The sequence below is a fragment of the Mirounga angustirostris genome, unplaced genomic scaffold (assembly GCF_029215605.1).
Source record: "Mirounga angustirostris isolate CCGP_5_RB_7025 unplaced genomic scaffold, mMirAng1.0.hap1 SCAF_14, whole genome shotgun sequence".
NCBI classification, from domain to species: domain Eukaryota; kingdom Metazoa; phylum Chordata; class Mammalia; order Carnivora; family Phocidae; genus Mirounga; species Mirounga angustirostris.
Genome location: NW_026991722.1, coordinates 73195136 through 73208230, shown reverse-complemented (window position 1 = coordinate 73208230; position 13095 = coordinate 73195136). Strand labels below are relative to the sequence as shown.

Here is a 13095-nt window from a genome sequence, read left to right as displayed (position 1 = left end):
TGCCACCGCGAATGGGGGTGTTACACACACTCAGCACAGCCCGGGCTCGGGCGGGGCCCGTCTTGCCAGGTGAGCGCGGGAACGGGGATACTGGTTTCCAGGAAGCCGTCCCCTGGGGGGAGAGGGGCCAGGGGCCCACCCTCCAGGACCAGCTCGGGGTTTCTCTGCACTGTCTCGACTGGAGGCAGACGGGAGAGAACAGAGAGGACAAGAACAGACACTCGCGTGGGCAGTCCAGACGCGCTCCTCCGACACGGACACGTGGGGCTCCTTGAAGACCAGGACGGGACAGGACGCCAGGACACACTCGAGGGTGGGGGTGGGGCTTGGGGGCCACCGGGAAGGGCCAAGAGTGGCCGATGGGCAGCAGTCCTCACACAAGCACCCTGCTCTGAACCCCCTGGCCGCCTGCTGCCACGAGGGTCCCCCACACAGCTCTGCCTCAGGCGGCGGGGAGGGGATCCTCGTCCCAGTCTGCCCCGCCCCCCCCCCCCCCCCCCCCGCCCCGGCACCTGGGGCGAGGCCCGGACCCCCCTTGCTGACGCACCCCCGTAGCGACACCGGGACCCAGCTTCCGGGAGGAGCCCGGGGCAGGAGCGCCCCCCCAGGGCCTCCCGGCGCCGCTCACCCAGCAGCGCGGAGCAGCCGTCCCCCAGCGGGTAGCGCTGGTAGCGGGGGATGCTGAACGGCGGCAGGGCGTGGAATCTCCGCTCCAGCAGCGGCTCCAGGCGGGAGGCGGATGGGTCCGCGGGGTGGAAGAGGTTGTAGACTTGCTGGCAGGCCGGCCGCAGCTGGAAAACTGGGGGCAGCGGGGGGGGGGGGTAGATGGCAGAGCCCTGAGGAGGCGGGGTCTACAGCAGAGGGGGCGGGGCATCCGAAAGCCTGTCTCTAGGATTTGGCATCTGTCCGCTTCTTAACCAAATTTGTTTTAAACTGAGCAGAGTGGAGCCCTAGGCTGTGAGATGGGGCCGCTTCTCCGAGCACGTCATGGTTGTTGGGGAGACAGGGTGAGCGTAAGTATAAAGAGCAGTAGTAGACGTCTCACTTTTTAAACACACGGAGGAACAGGTGCTTTCCTTTTGAACCCCTCCTCCAGCCCCATGTAACACCAAAACGTGGGTGTCCTTCATGTCAGCCCTGCCAGTTCCATCAACCCGTCTTCCGCCGCGGGCATCCTCCATCGTGGGCGCCGCGCCAGGGTTTAGTCAACCAGCCCCCCTCCGTGGACCAACATTTACAGCGGTTCTCTTGTTTCACGACTACAGATGATGTTGCCATACGTCACTGTCCCTACATCTTTGTCCGCTTATATATAAGCCACCTCTGGCTTGCTCTTGGGCGAGTGTCCACACCTCTCTGAGCCTCAGTTTGCCCCTCTGTAACCTGCGGATGTAATGCGGGCCCCGCACAGCCCCTGTAAGGATGCCAGGGCTCCCTGGGCCACACTGGCTGCTCCCAGGGGCACCTTGCAGGGACTGCTGCTGACAGGCTGCTCAGCCGGCATGTCACACCCCCTGCCCCTGTGGCCTTGAGGAGGGTCTCTGGAGCAGTGTGGCCATGGCCCTTCTGGGACCGGAAGCCAGGCACCTAGGATGATTTGGGGGTGCCTGGCTTCCGATCTCTTCCTTATGGGAAGACTTTGGGCCCAGGAGATTGGGTCTGTCTGTGTCCATCTGATACCAGGGCAGCCCCTTCCCTTCTGGACCTCAGCTCCCAGAGGTGCCTTGAAGATGAAATGGAACAGCAGGGGCCAAGAGATGGGGGCCAGAGACTGAGCTGCTGGAGTAGGAGCAAAGGAGAGCAGCGAGTCTGTGCTGGGGAGGGCAGAAATGAGGCTGATGCAGGAAGGGGCCTGGGATGTGGCCATGGCCTTGTGACAGGGGTCCACTGAGACCCTCCACCCAGTTCATATACCCCCTGCCCCGCCCTGTCCCTGCAGACCTCTCACCATCCAGGGCAGGGATGACGGTCTTCCTCAAGGCCAGGACGAGCCCCAGCGGGCACCCGAAGAGGAAAAGGTCTGCGATCTCAAAGTCGAACTTCCCCACAGCCCCTGTGCCATCCAGCATGGTGGAGCTGCTCGAACGGCGGGAGCTGGGCTCATTCCTCAGCACGCTGGCAAGGAGGCTGCAGATGGAGGGCCTCGTGAGGTCACACCACACCCCTTCTCAGCTCTGGCTTGCCCTCAGCCTCCCAAAGGAAGACCCCCGGGGGTCGTCAGGTCCAAACGAGGCTTGGCCCCTGAACTCTCCTGCAGATGTGGCTGCCCAGTGCCCACTGGGACACCTCTCTTGGGGTGCCACTGCCTTTAGAACAGCCGCCCCGATCGCTTCTGCCCCCCAACTCTCCCCCACCCCTGGACAAGCTGTTCCCTTGGGCCCAAGATGGCCCTCGGTGTGTACAAGACCCCAGACGCACCCAACAAGCCACTTCCTCCTGGCCAAAGAGCCACGGGCCCAGCCCGGGCATCCCAGTCCCCTCGTGTCGGCCATTGGCACGACCTGGTTCACGTCCTCAATTCCGAGGCATCCCCCCCTCTTGGAGTCCCCCTCCTCACCTGGCCACAGGCCTCATGGTCAGACCCTCGGGGCCCCGCCGGCCCCACCCACCTGGACAGGAAGGCCTGGTGCTGCTGGATGGTATCCAGCTCGTAGGTGGATGAGTCACTCCTCTTTCGGGGCAACTGCCTTTTGGGGTCTTCGACACCATTGCTTCGGGGGATATCAATGTTGCTGCGGCTCAGGTGCCGGCTGCTCTCCAGGCCGCCGCCGCCACTGCCTCCATGTGCCGCATTGACCAGGGTGCCGGGGGACAGCAGGTCAGTGTCCTGGAACAGCCCCGTGCAGGCTCACTGCCCAGTGGCCACTGGCCTGGGCCCAGCTTCAGTGTCCTCCCTCCCGACTCCAGGCCCACTGGCCTCTGCCCAGCCAGCCTCTCACCCACAGCAGAGAGGGGAAAGCCCTGTCCCCCCGCGGCCCCACTGTCCCCCCGACACCCCGCCCGCTGGCCGAGTCCCAACAGCTTCCGTTCGTTCCTGCCTGACCTGGCCACCCGGGTGTTTGGGACCTCTCGCTGACCTCGCTGCCTTGCCCGTCCTTGCCCCCCCCCCTGCAGCGGAGGGACCCCGGGCCCCCTCCTGCTGGGAAGCTCAGAGGGGCTGCCCGCTCCACCTCCTGGGACCAGAGCCCAGCTCCCTACGGTGCAGACCCTGCTCCACCGCCCGCCGAAGCCTCATGTGCTCCAGGCTCCGTCCCGCTGCAGCTGCTCACCCGCCCCGTGCGCCCACCCCGGCGGCTCTGGGCCCCTGTGCTGCAACCTGGGCCCCCCGAGGTCCCTTGCTCTGGGGGCCGCGGGAAGCCGGTACCTGCACGCTGGCCACGCTGCCCCGGCGGCTGCTGCTTTGGCTCTCAGACACTGGCTGGTTGCTCTGGCATAAGGCATCGAACGCCAGGATGCCCCCGACGCAGTCCCCGATCAGGCAGACCTAGAGACGGAGAGGCGCCAGAGGCCCGGATGCCCTTCCCGCTTGCTGGGGCGGCAGCCGGGGAGGGCCGTCGCCACCCTGCCCTGCGGGGCTTGTCTGCCCTTCTCCCGCCCCACGACTCACCTGCCCGTTGAAGGTCATGCCCTCCTGGGACTTGATGAAGTCCCCATAGGCAAGGTTGGTCCGCTGAATCACCATGGCGATCGCCTCCTGGTACTGGGGTGAGGACGTGGCCAGCAGGGGCAGGGCAGCCAGGGGGATGTGGTCCTGGCTGCTGGACAGACAGCCTTCATCGTGGCTGTAGGGGCTAAGGCTGGGGGAGGGGGCCCGATCAGGAGAGAGCAGGCAGGGGCCCCTCCCCCCGACCACAGCAGCAGGCCTGCCACCCGAGAGCCTCAGCTGTGACTTGGCCAACCTCACGGGGTCGCTTCTGGGCCTGGCCCTGGAAGGCTGGGTAACAAGGCGGGGGTGGGGGGGCGGGTAAGGCCTTGTGTCTCAGGGGCAGGTCTACATCCCCATATCGCAGATAGGGCAACTGAGGCTCAGCCTTAGGCCCGGGGCCCCTCCTCTGTAAGCCCAGCCATCTGCATAAGTTTTGGTCGCGTCCGGACAGAAGGGGCTGGATGATAAGTCTGGACATTGAGACGGGGTTCCTGACTCTAGGGGAGCAGACTGACCCCTGGGGCCAGGTGCTTTGGGGCAGGTGGTCTGGGTCCTATGCACTCACTTGGAGACTAGGGCAAAGGCATCAGAGCAGATGGGCGGGCAGGGCACCAGGCGGATGGCAAGGCGGCCCAGGGCACTGGGGTAGTGCACGCGCATGACGGTGTCGAACACGGTGGCGATGGTGTTGGTGTCACCCTGCTTGGAGCTGGGGTCCCCAGCACCCGTGTCCAGGATGGTGCCTCCGTGCAGCACCAGCAGCAGCACGTGGATCTTGGAGGCCGGCGCGGCCAGGGGTGGGCTGACCTCGTCCTGCATGGGTTGGCGGGGTGTCAACTCCCCGGGGACTCAGCTCCTTGCTGGGCCCCTGTCACCCCAGGGGAGGCCCGTCTGGCCCATTGCTCCCTCTCCAAAGCCCCATTTCAGTTCCTCAGCTACAGGGCCTGGTGTTGGCCACCCCAGCCCCTTCCCCTGGGGAGGCTGAGATGGTCCCTCTCCTCCTCCCCACAAGAAGCCCTGACTCCCTCCCATCAGCCAGCCTGACCAGGGGCTGAGGATGAGCCTCCGAAACACAGATTCCACTTTCCATCAGGGGGCCCAGGCAGCAGCTTCCAGCCTTGGCGAGGAGGCACTGGCCCCTCCTATGTGGGCCTCTGGAGCCTACCTGCCCTCCATGCGTCTGCACCCAGGGCAGCCTCAGCCTGGGCGGGCAGTGACCCTGGGCACTGGGCCTGCAGCTCTGAGCTCTCCCCCATCTACACGGGGCTTCCCTTCTGTCCCCTGTGCTGCCATTCCCAGACTCTCTCAAAGACCAAGGTCTCCAAGCATCTTAGAGCAGAGAGGGAATGCAGGTGTGCCTGTCTGAAGCCCCCTAATTTGGGAGGGGTTAAGGATCCCCTCCTGCTGGTCAGGCCTGCGTGTGAGGTCAAAGTGAGACCTGAGACTTGTACACATTTGCACGGGGTATGGGACTATTCTATTTACAGTCGAGGTGGTAGTGGCCCAGAGAGGCCGAGAGACTTATCTAATGTCACACAGCACATCGGTGCCAAGCTGGCCCGGAACCCAGAGCTTCTGCCACCGGTTCAGTGTTCTCCTGCCAACCCTGGCTGTGGCCGCATCCTCAGGGGCCTTTCTCCACCTTAACGTCTGGTGTGTGACTGTGGGAGCTAGAACCAGGGCCCAAGAGAAGCCACTGGTGAGTACTCGCCTTGCCTATATTATGTCCAGGCGTGTGGGGGACAACCGGCCCTGAACTGGAGGGTGTCCGGGGTGGGGGGCAGCAGTGGACCCAAGTATCAACAAAGAGCCCAGGCGGGGAGTGGACAGGACAGGCCCTGGACCCAGGGGCTGGTGAGGCTGCCAGGAAACACAGGGACTGGGCCGGCCCAGGAGCCACCGAGCAGCGAACGAGGAAGGCAGGCTGGTGGGCGGTACGGGGTCTGGAGCCGAGGCAAGACTGGGCTGCCTCATCCCCAAGAGGAGACCGGTCATTGGCCAGGTGTGGGCCACGGGGCCTGGGCAGGAACACATGCCCGACAGAGCGTGGGAATGATTCCTGCCCCCACATGAGATTGCCCGCCACTGGCCGGCCTGGGCAGGAATGAATTCACGGCCCGGGCAGCGCAGGGCAGGGCCACCAGCCACCCAGCCCAGCCGCCAGAAGGAGCTACCACACTGCCCCAAGGGCTTATCAACACAGCCAGGCCAGGCGCTCAAGGAAGGCCTGTCTCAGGGCCGCCTCACCATCACCCAGTTAGGGAGGTGGAGTCCAGCGGTCCTCAGAAACCCAGGACGGGCAAGGGTGGGCAACAAGAGGCCTGAGCCTATCTCCTGGGACCCAGCACTGCAGGCTGGGACTGTTCAGGGACTCCCAGAGGCCAAATGGAGACATGGCTCTCCTCCCATTGGTGCCTAATACTGGGGCACACCAACCTGAGACTCAAACCCTGTAGGAACAGACCCCGAGGGAGGTGCAATGTGGCAGTGGGCCTGGGAGCCGTGAGGCCAGCTCTGGAGAGCTGGGCGTCCCCGTCAGTGTCTCCATGAAGCCGTACCCCCTCCACAAGGCAGGGAGAGGAGGCTCCGGTTTGGGGGCTATTGCAACCCAAGGGATCTGACTCTGGATGGCCGTGCCCAGAACTGGTGCTTGGTTCCAACGCACATCCTGAGGCAGATCTAGAGCCCGAGGCCCCTTCTGCCCCTCCCGAGGGGGCCGTCAGAGCTGTGTGCGCCCTAGGTGGGGAGGGGGCTCCATGTGCTTTATCTTGCCATTAACTGGCAATTGGAAATCAACTCCCCTTGTCCCAGTTTGCCTTCTACAAAAGCCCATGTTGACCCCGGACCGCAGAGTAGAAAACCCCAAGTCGGGGAGGGCGGTGTGGATGCTGCTCCTCCTCCGTGGCACCTGGCCCAAGCTCCCCAGGGGTCCCAAGTTCCCAGAGGTGCTGTCCCCACCTTGGGCAGCTTGAGGTGAGAGTGGCGTGGTGACCGCGAGCGTGCGGTGACCGCAGCGGGTGACAGCCCTGCTTGGCCCTGACTCCCACCCCCAGTGCAAACAGCTCTGACCGCCCACAGCTGGAGGAGGAGAAGGGGCGTGAGCCCCGTGCAAAGAACCCCCGAAGCGGACATAGGCGCTCTACCAAGACAGCTTTATTGGACACCGGGAGCCCTGTGGGGCCCCAGCGGGGTGGCGGCCGCTCACTTCTGCCTAGACGACTTTCGCTTCCTCCCCTCCCATCTTATTTTCTTCAGCAAATGCGGAAAGGCTCGGTACAAGGTGAACATCTGTTTTTTGGTCTGGAATTTACAAGTTTCTCCTTTCACTTTCCACTGGCGGAGCTGGGTCAAGGCCTTCTTTGGGGGCCGCCTGCAGTCCTTCTTGGTTCTCAGGGACGTCGGGGCAGGGAGTAAAGGAGCCCCCAGGCCTCTCTCTGATGGCGCCTAGGCCAGTGGGGACGTGAGGTGGTGGGTGGCCGAGTTCTGCCTCTGCAGCCCCACGGGAACCGTCCTTTGAGCTCAGCCGCCTCCCCCTGCAGCCCCGGAGGGCCCCCGGCAGCCCAGCCCCTGGCCCTCTGCCCCCCTGGGCACCCACCTCGATGATGTTCAGCTGCTCCACACTGGAGGCCACTCTGAATTCAGGGGCGCTCTGGCGATAGAGACCGTCTGCAACACATAAGCAGGGGGTGCTGTGAGCAGAGGGGCAGCCGGGCAGCCCCAGGCCCACAGGACAGAGGCAGTGACCATGACTAGTGGGGCCGTGGGTACTCCCACCCCTCCTCCCCGATGCCCAGCGCTGCACAGAAGCTGGGTCAGAGAGGAGGGGCTTGGCCCCTGCAGCCCCCCTCCCCAGGCCCTGCAGCAGCCCCCCGCCAAACTCAGGTACCCTGTGTATCCTCTGGCTCAGGGCTTTCAATTTTGTCCATGAGGTCATTGGAGTTCCACTTGGTGATGTCCTTGGGGAATATTTCCTCTGAGTCGGACAGGTCCTCTGCGGGGAGACAGCAGGGCTTCAGCAACCCTTGGAGGGCAGGGACCGAGGAGTGCGGGGAGGCCCGGCTGGGAGGTGCAGGGCCTCGCTGTGGCCACTCTGGGGGCTCCCCCCCCGCTCTGGCCTGTGTCCACCTCCGTGCTTGCTTCCGCCCCTCCCTTCCTGAGCAGGACGAACCCATGACCGACATCCAGGGGGCTTCTGCTTGACCTTTTCTAAAAACTGTGATAATTTTCACGTAACATAAAATTCACCATTTAAACCCCTTTAAGGTGACCTTTCGTACGTTCCCGACGCTGTACAACCACCACCTCTGTCTGGTTCCAGAGCATTTCCATCTCCCCGAATGGACACCTTGTACCCCTTAGCAGTTGATCCCCATCCCCTCCCCCAGCCGCTGGAGGCCACCGATCCACTTCCTGTCTCTATGGATTTGCCTGTTCTGGACATTTCACTGAATGGAATCCTACAACGTGTGGTCTTTTGTGTCTGGCTTCTTTCACCGAGCACCACATCGCCAAGCTCCATGCACGGTATGGCAGGTGTCCATGGTCCCTCCTTTCTACGGCTGAATCCTATTTCACTGTATGGATGGACCACGTTTTGTCTCTCCACCCATCAGCTAACGTCCCTGACCGTTCTCAACGTCCACAAATGGACAGCCTCGCTGTGGGCGCTTCCATCCATTACTCTTGTTTCTGCTTTGCTGAGAACAGCAGCCTGGGGTACTGCTGGGTTGGAGGCGGCTGTCTGGGCGCTGGCGGGCACGGGTCCCTCCTCCAGCCCCGCATCCCACTGAAGGGCACTTCCCCGGCCACTTTCATGCTGGCATCTCCTGCTTTGCTAACTCTTCTCTCTTCCAGCTTTTTCTAAAGTTTCTCTGTTAAATGTGCATTTCCCTCCTGTCAGGGACTCACAGCCAGGAGAGGGTGCACCTCTTGCCCAAAGAGGTGGGCATGGGTGGGAGGCCCAAAATACCTTTCGTCCCCCCCCGGGGAGGGCCCAGGTGCAGAAGGAAGCTCAGGAACCACCTACCACCCATTCCAGCTCAGATCCCTTTTGCCTGGACACTGATTCCCCAAGTTCTCCCTCAAGGACCGGCCAGTTAATGAAAATACCATAATCAGGTGGCCCCTCTGCCTGCTCCAGGCCACGGCTGCCCCGTGAGGGGCTCTGGCCTGCCCTGGCCCTGCTCAGTGTCTATGGGCAAGCCCCTGTCCCCCTCCGAGCCTGTGTCCTGCCTCGTCAACCACAAGCTGGAAACCAGTCTCCACAGACCTGTCTGCCGGTGGAGAGGAAGAGCCAAGGTAGGAAGCATGTGAGTGTTTTAGTGAAGTTGACCCTTGAACAACACAGGAGCTGGGGCGCCGACCCCCCAACACAGTTGAAAATCCACTTCAAACTTTTGATTCCCCAGAAACTTAACTACTAATAGCCTCTGTTGACCAGAAGCCTTACCGGTAACAGAGTCAATTAACACGAATTTTGTATGTCATATATATGATATTCCATAGTCTTACAATAAAATAAGCTAGAGAAAACACGTCATTAAGAAAATCATAAAGAGGGGCGCCTGGGTGGCTCAGTCGTTAAGCGTCTGCCTTCGGCTCGGGTCATGATCTCGGGGTCCTGGGATGGAGCCCCGCGCTGGGCTCCCTGCTCCCTCTCCCTCTGCCTGCCGCTCCCCCTGCTTGTAATGTGTTCTTTCTCTCTGTCAAATAAATAAATAAATCTTTAAAAAAAAAAGTACTTATTACAAACTATTCTGACCTATGTCATTTAAGAAAAAATAGATTTTGCGACCCATTAATGCCTCAGGCAATTTGAAAAACACTGCTTTGAGATTCTTTTTTTGAAGTTTTTTTAAAATTTAAATTCAGTTGGGGCGCCTGGGTGGCTCAGTCGTTAAGCGTCTGCCTTCAGCTCAGGTCATGATCCCGGGGTTCTGGGATCGAGCCCCACATCGGGCTCCCTGCTCGGTGGGAAGCCTGCTTCTCCCTCTCCCACTCCCCCTGCTTGTGTTCCTGCTCTCGCTGTGTCTCTCTCTGTCAAATAAATTAATAAAATCTTAAAAAGAGAGAAAAGAAAATCATAAAGAAAACACACTGATGGTACGGTACTTATCAGAAAAAATCCACATGTACGTGGATCTGTGCCATTCCAACCGTGTTGCTCGAGGGTCAACTGTTCCCGCATCTTCCCAGCAAAGGCGGGTGATTCAGGAGGCTGTATGTTCACTGTGCTTATTTTGGGATTGGTGGGAAAATGGGCATTTCCCATATTTCCTGATTGTTTGCATTTGCTAAGGTTCCTACGTGAGATGGACAACCATTGAACCAAGAACAAAACAAGGTCATTACAAAGATTTAGAAAATTGTAAGATGCCATGCTTATGTCAAGCTTCTTATGGAAATAAACCCAATGTGGCACAAAGGCCCCGTCTGAGTATGAATCCATCCTACATCCATGGCCGGGGTGAGCCTGAGGCCCTCGACTCCGGGGATTTCATCTCATCCTCTGCCCTGACCCTCTCAGATCCTCCCTCCCGCCCCCGGGAAGAGCCACTTACCATGAGCGTCGAAATACTCGTCGTCTGAGCTCTCGTCTGAGTCCCGGGCGATACTCTGCATCCTCCACTCAGAGATGCTGTGGCGGGAAGGGCTGGCTGGAAGGCAAAACCTCAAGCTGACTGACCAGCCAGCTGGGCTAGGCCAGAGCAGGGCCAGGAGGGCTCGGGGGAGAAGGGAGAAGGGAGGGGTGGAAGCTCCTGGAACTTTCAAGAAGGTCCCACATGCATGTGTCCCAGGGAGGACAAGGGACTGGGAGGGTATTGGGTATCAGGCCAGGACGTGCAGTCACGCAGGCCAGGGTCCACTCCTGTGCTCTTGCCCGGGGTCTGCCCGGCGGCGGGGAGCCCCAGAAATTCTCCTGCAGCAGAGCAGATAGGACTGTGCGGTATTCTCAGGAGGTGAGTGACATAAAAGGTTATCGACATATATACATCCACAGAGCCCTTCAGCACAGAGACAGGCCAGCCTGGCGTGGGGAAGCTGGATTTGCAGAGGAGACTCCTGGCCATACACAGGATACCCTGGTTTTTCCAACCAGCCACAGCACTTTTGCCAAAGTTCTCCCGAAAAAGGCCTTTCTCAGGATCTAAAGGTTTTTCAGGCTCCTTCAGCCTGGCTCCTGCCACAGGAGCAGAGACCCCTCCTGGGCGTGCTGGGGGTACCCACCCAGACTCCCTCTCCTCCTGGGAACCCTGGTTCCTCAGAGCTGTAGCTTCGGGGCCCCAGGAGAGGCTGGGAGCTGGGTTCCCCCATGGCCGGCCTGTCTTACCTGGCCCTTGTAGGTGAGTCCAGGGTCACCTGCTATGGGGGGAGGCACCGTGGGCTCGCTCTGAGCTGGGGGGCTACCAGCAGAATGGTTCTGACTCCCCACAGGTGTGGCCCACAAGGTTGGGAAGCAAGAGTCCATGTCTGGAGTTAGAATTATCTGGCCGTGGCAGGGGGCTGGCTGCTGTGGATGGGGGTGAGGGCTGTCCTGGGGTAGACTCGTGGAAGGTAGAGCCCCCCTCCACCTGGAGAAAGGGGGTGCTATGTGCCCCGGGGCTCACCTCCCCGCTTGGAGGACCGTGAGGACTTGGAGGATGTGGACCACTGTTTCTTGAGTCCCCGGCCTGCCAAGGGTTCCCCGCTGCTGCTGCTGGGCTGGGGGGTCTCCCCAGGGACCTGGGCCTGGCTGGCTTCGTCCTTGGCCAGCTCTGCAGCCTCCTCGTCATCTTCGTTGAACTGGGCCATCTTGCGGGACAGCATGAGCTGCGCCTCCTTCTCCAGCTCCCGGATGTTCTCCATGTTCAGCCCATACCACTCATCCTGCCAGCACCAGGCCTGCCGGTGGGCCCTCACCATCACCTTCCGCAGGCCTGCCCCCAGGTGGTGGCGGGGGCGGGAGGGGGAGACAGGAGAGACGTTAGCCCCCAGGGCTGGGCGTGGGGCTAGGAGGCACCCCGAGGTTATACCCATTGTGTGGTTGTGGGCAAATCACTGCCTCCCCGTGCCTCAGTTTCCCCATCTGTAAATGAGGGGTCTGGCTCACAGATGGCCTCACGAGGTTCTATAATTGGAGCAGAGTGGCCTCCTGAGGGATCGTGGCTGCTCAGAAGCCCACGCTGAATTTTGGGGGGATTCCTGCCCCAGGGGGAGCTAGAGGAGGACTCCCCCACCGTCTCCTGCCTCAGTGTCTAGTACACTTTTGCTGTCGAATTTCCACATGGAAATCAAGTTCCCGTTCAAAGTGGGTTGGTCCTTTTTCACAAATAGAACATATATACATATAAAATAAGATGCAAAATAAGACAAAGTAAGACGTAGAAGAATATATCATGCAAGTCAAATGATGAAAATGAGATCGCTTTCAAGGTATAAAGGATAATAAAAGAACTTTAGAGACAGAAGGCAGAGGGGGTTGCCTTGGGCTGGGGGTGGGCGTGGGGGTGACTGTGAACATGAACAAAAGACTGGGGTGATGGAATGTTCTAGAACCGTGTGCATGACTCTGAATATACTGCCACTTATAGAACTGTCCTCTTACAAGGGGGGGAAGTGTATGGTATGCAAAATTAGGCCTCGATAAAGCTCACTAAGAAAACATTAAGAAGAAAGAGAGCATCATCCCTATCCACACCACCCAGTGAGGGAGCAGACGCGACCAGAAGCAGGGAGCCCTGGGATGGCCGTCCTGGACACCCTCTCCTCCCGCCCGCTCCAGGCTCATTTACTTTCCTCTCCTTTTGCAGCTCACAGATGTGTTTTCCTACCTGACACATTAGGCTGGTGTGCATGTTGCTGACATTTACATGTCTGCGTCATGCTGCATGTCTTTTCCTGCCATTTGTGGGGTTTTTTTGGGTGAGTTTCAGGTTTCTTGCTGTCTGGTATTTATTTGTTTGCAATGCCATTTTGTTTATTCCTTCTTTTGCTATTGGGTCTTTGGCTCACTTTCATTGTCTGTCCACTTAGCTTTTACAAATCTGCTGCTCTGAACATTCTGGAATGTGTACAAGAGTTTCTCTGGGGGGCAAACCCGGGAGGGATGTCACTGGATCTCGGGGCATGCATCTTCCACTTTCCTAGAGAAAGTGGAGTGGCTTTCCAAGTGGTCAGGCCATGTCATGTCCTCGGGCTGGTCTCCGGTGACACTTCCTCCTGGCTCAGGCCACTCTGCCTCCCCTGCAATCCTTCCTAAATCCCTTGACCTTCTGCGCTCTCCTTCAGCCAAGACTGTCTCTGCGCCCCAAGTCCTGGGCCATGGCCTCAGGCACGCCACCCTTGGGTCCCACACTGAAGAGACCGTCTGCTGCGATGCCCCTGCCCGTTGCTGCAAGAATGTCAGCTCAGGTCTCGGGCAGCTGGGACGGGAGACCTGGGCTGTCTGCTTCCTCCTCTGCAAGCGGGGG

At 60.3% G+C, this 13095-nt stretch overlaps 1 protein-coding gene and 1 long non-coding RNA gene across 11 annotated transcripts in view; one reads left to right on the top strand and one right to left on the bottom strand.

Annotated features, from left to right (window-relative positions):
• PITPNM2 (phosphatidylinositol transfer protein membrane associated 2) overlaps nucleotides 1–13095 on the bottom strand; it is a 131172-nt gene that overhangs the window by 6466 nt on the left and 111611 nt on the right. For 6 of the 10 annotated variants that reach the window (XM_064578255.1, XM_064578256.1, XM_045887777.3 and 3 more), the window contains 11 exons: nucleotides 11254–11562; nucleotides 10207–10302; nucleotides 7533–7637; nucleotides 7242–7312; nucleotides 4212–4459; nucleotides 3608–3797; nucleotides 3365–3484; nucleotides 2610–2827; nucleotides 1949–2127; nucleotides 629–799; nucleotides 29–178 (listed from right to left, as the gene is read on the bottom strand). In XM_064578255.1, coding sequence (XP_064434325.1) covers nucleotides 29–178; nucleotides 629–799; nucleotides 1949–2127; nucleotides 2610–2827; nucleotides 3365–3484; nucleotides 3608–3797; nucleotides 4212–4459; nucleotides 7242–7312; nucleotides 7533–7637; nucleotides 10207–10302; nucleotides 11254–11562 — 1857 coding nt within the window. Of the gene's footprint in view, nucleotides 1–28; nucleotides 179–628; nucleotides 800–1948; nucleotides 2128–2609; nucleotides 2828–3364; nucleotides 3485–3607; nucleotides 3798–4211; nucleotides 4460–6779; nucleotides 7091–7241; nucleotides 7313–7532; nucleotides 7638–10206; nucleotides 10303–11253; nucleotides 11563–13095 lie in introns of those variants that run through there. The other 4 variants (XM_045887774.3, XM_045887776.3, XM_064578257.1 and 1 more) reach the window with 3 other exon arrangements.
• On the top strand, nucleotides 5212–8049 carry LOC135362557 (uncharacterized). The gene is made up of 3 exons (XR_010407391.1): nucleotides 5212–5345; nucleotides 6700–6926; nucleotides 7910–8049. It is a non-coding gene; the product is annotated as an uncharacterized LOC135362557 (long non-coding RNA).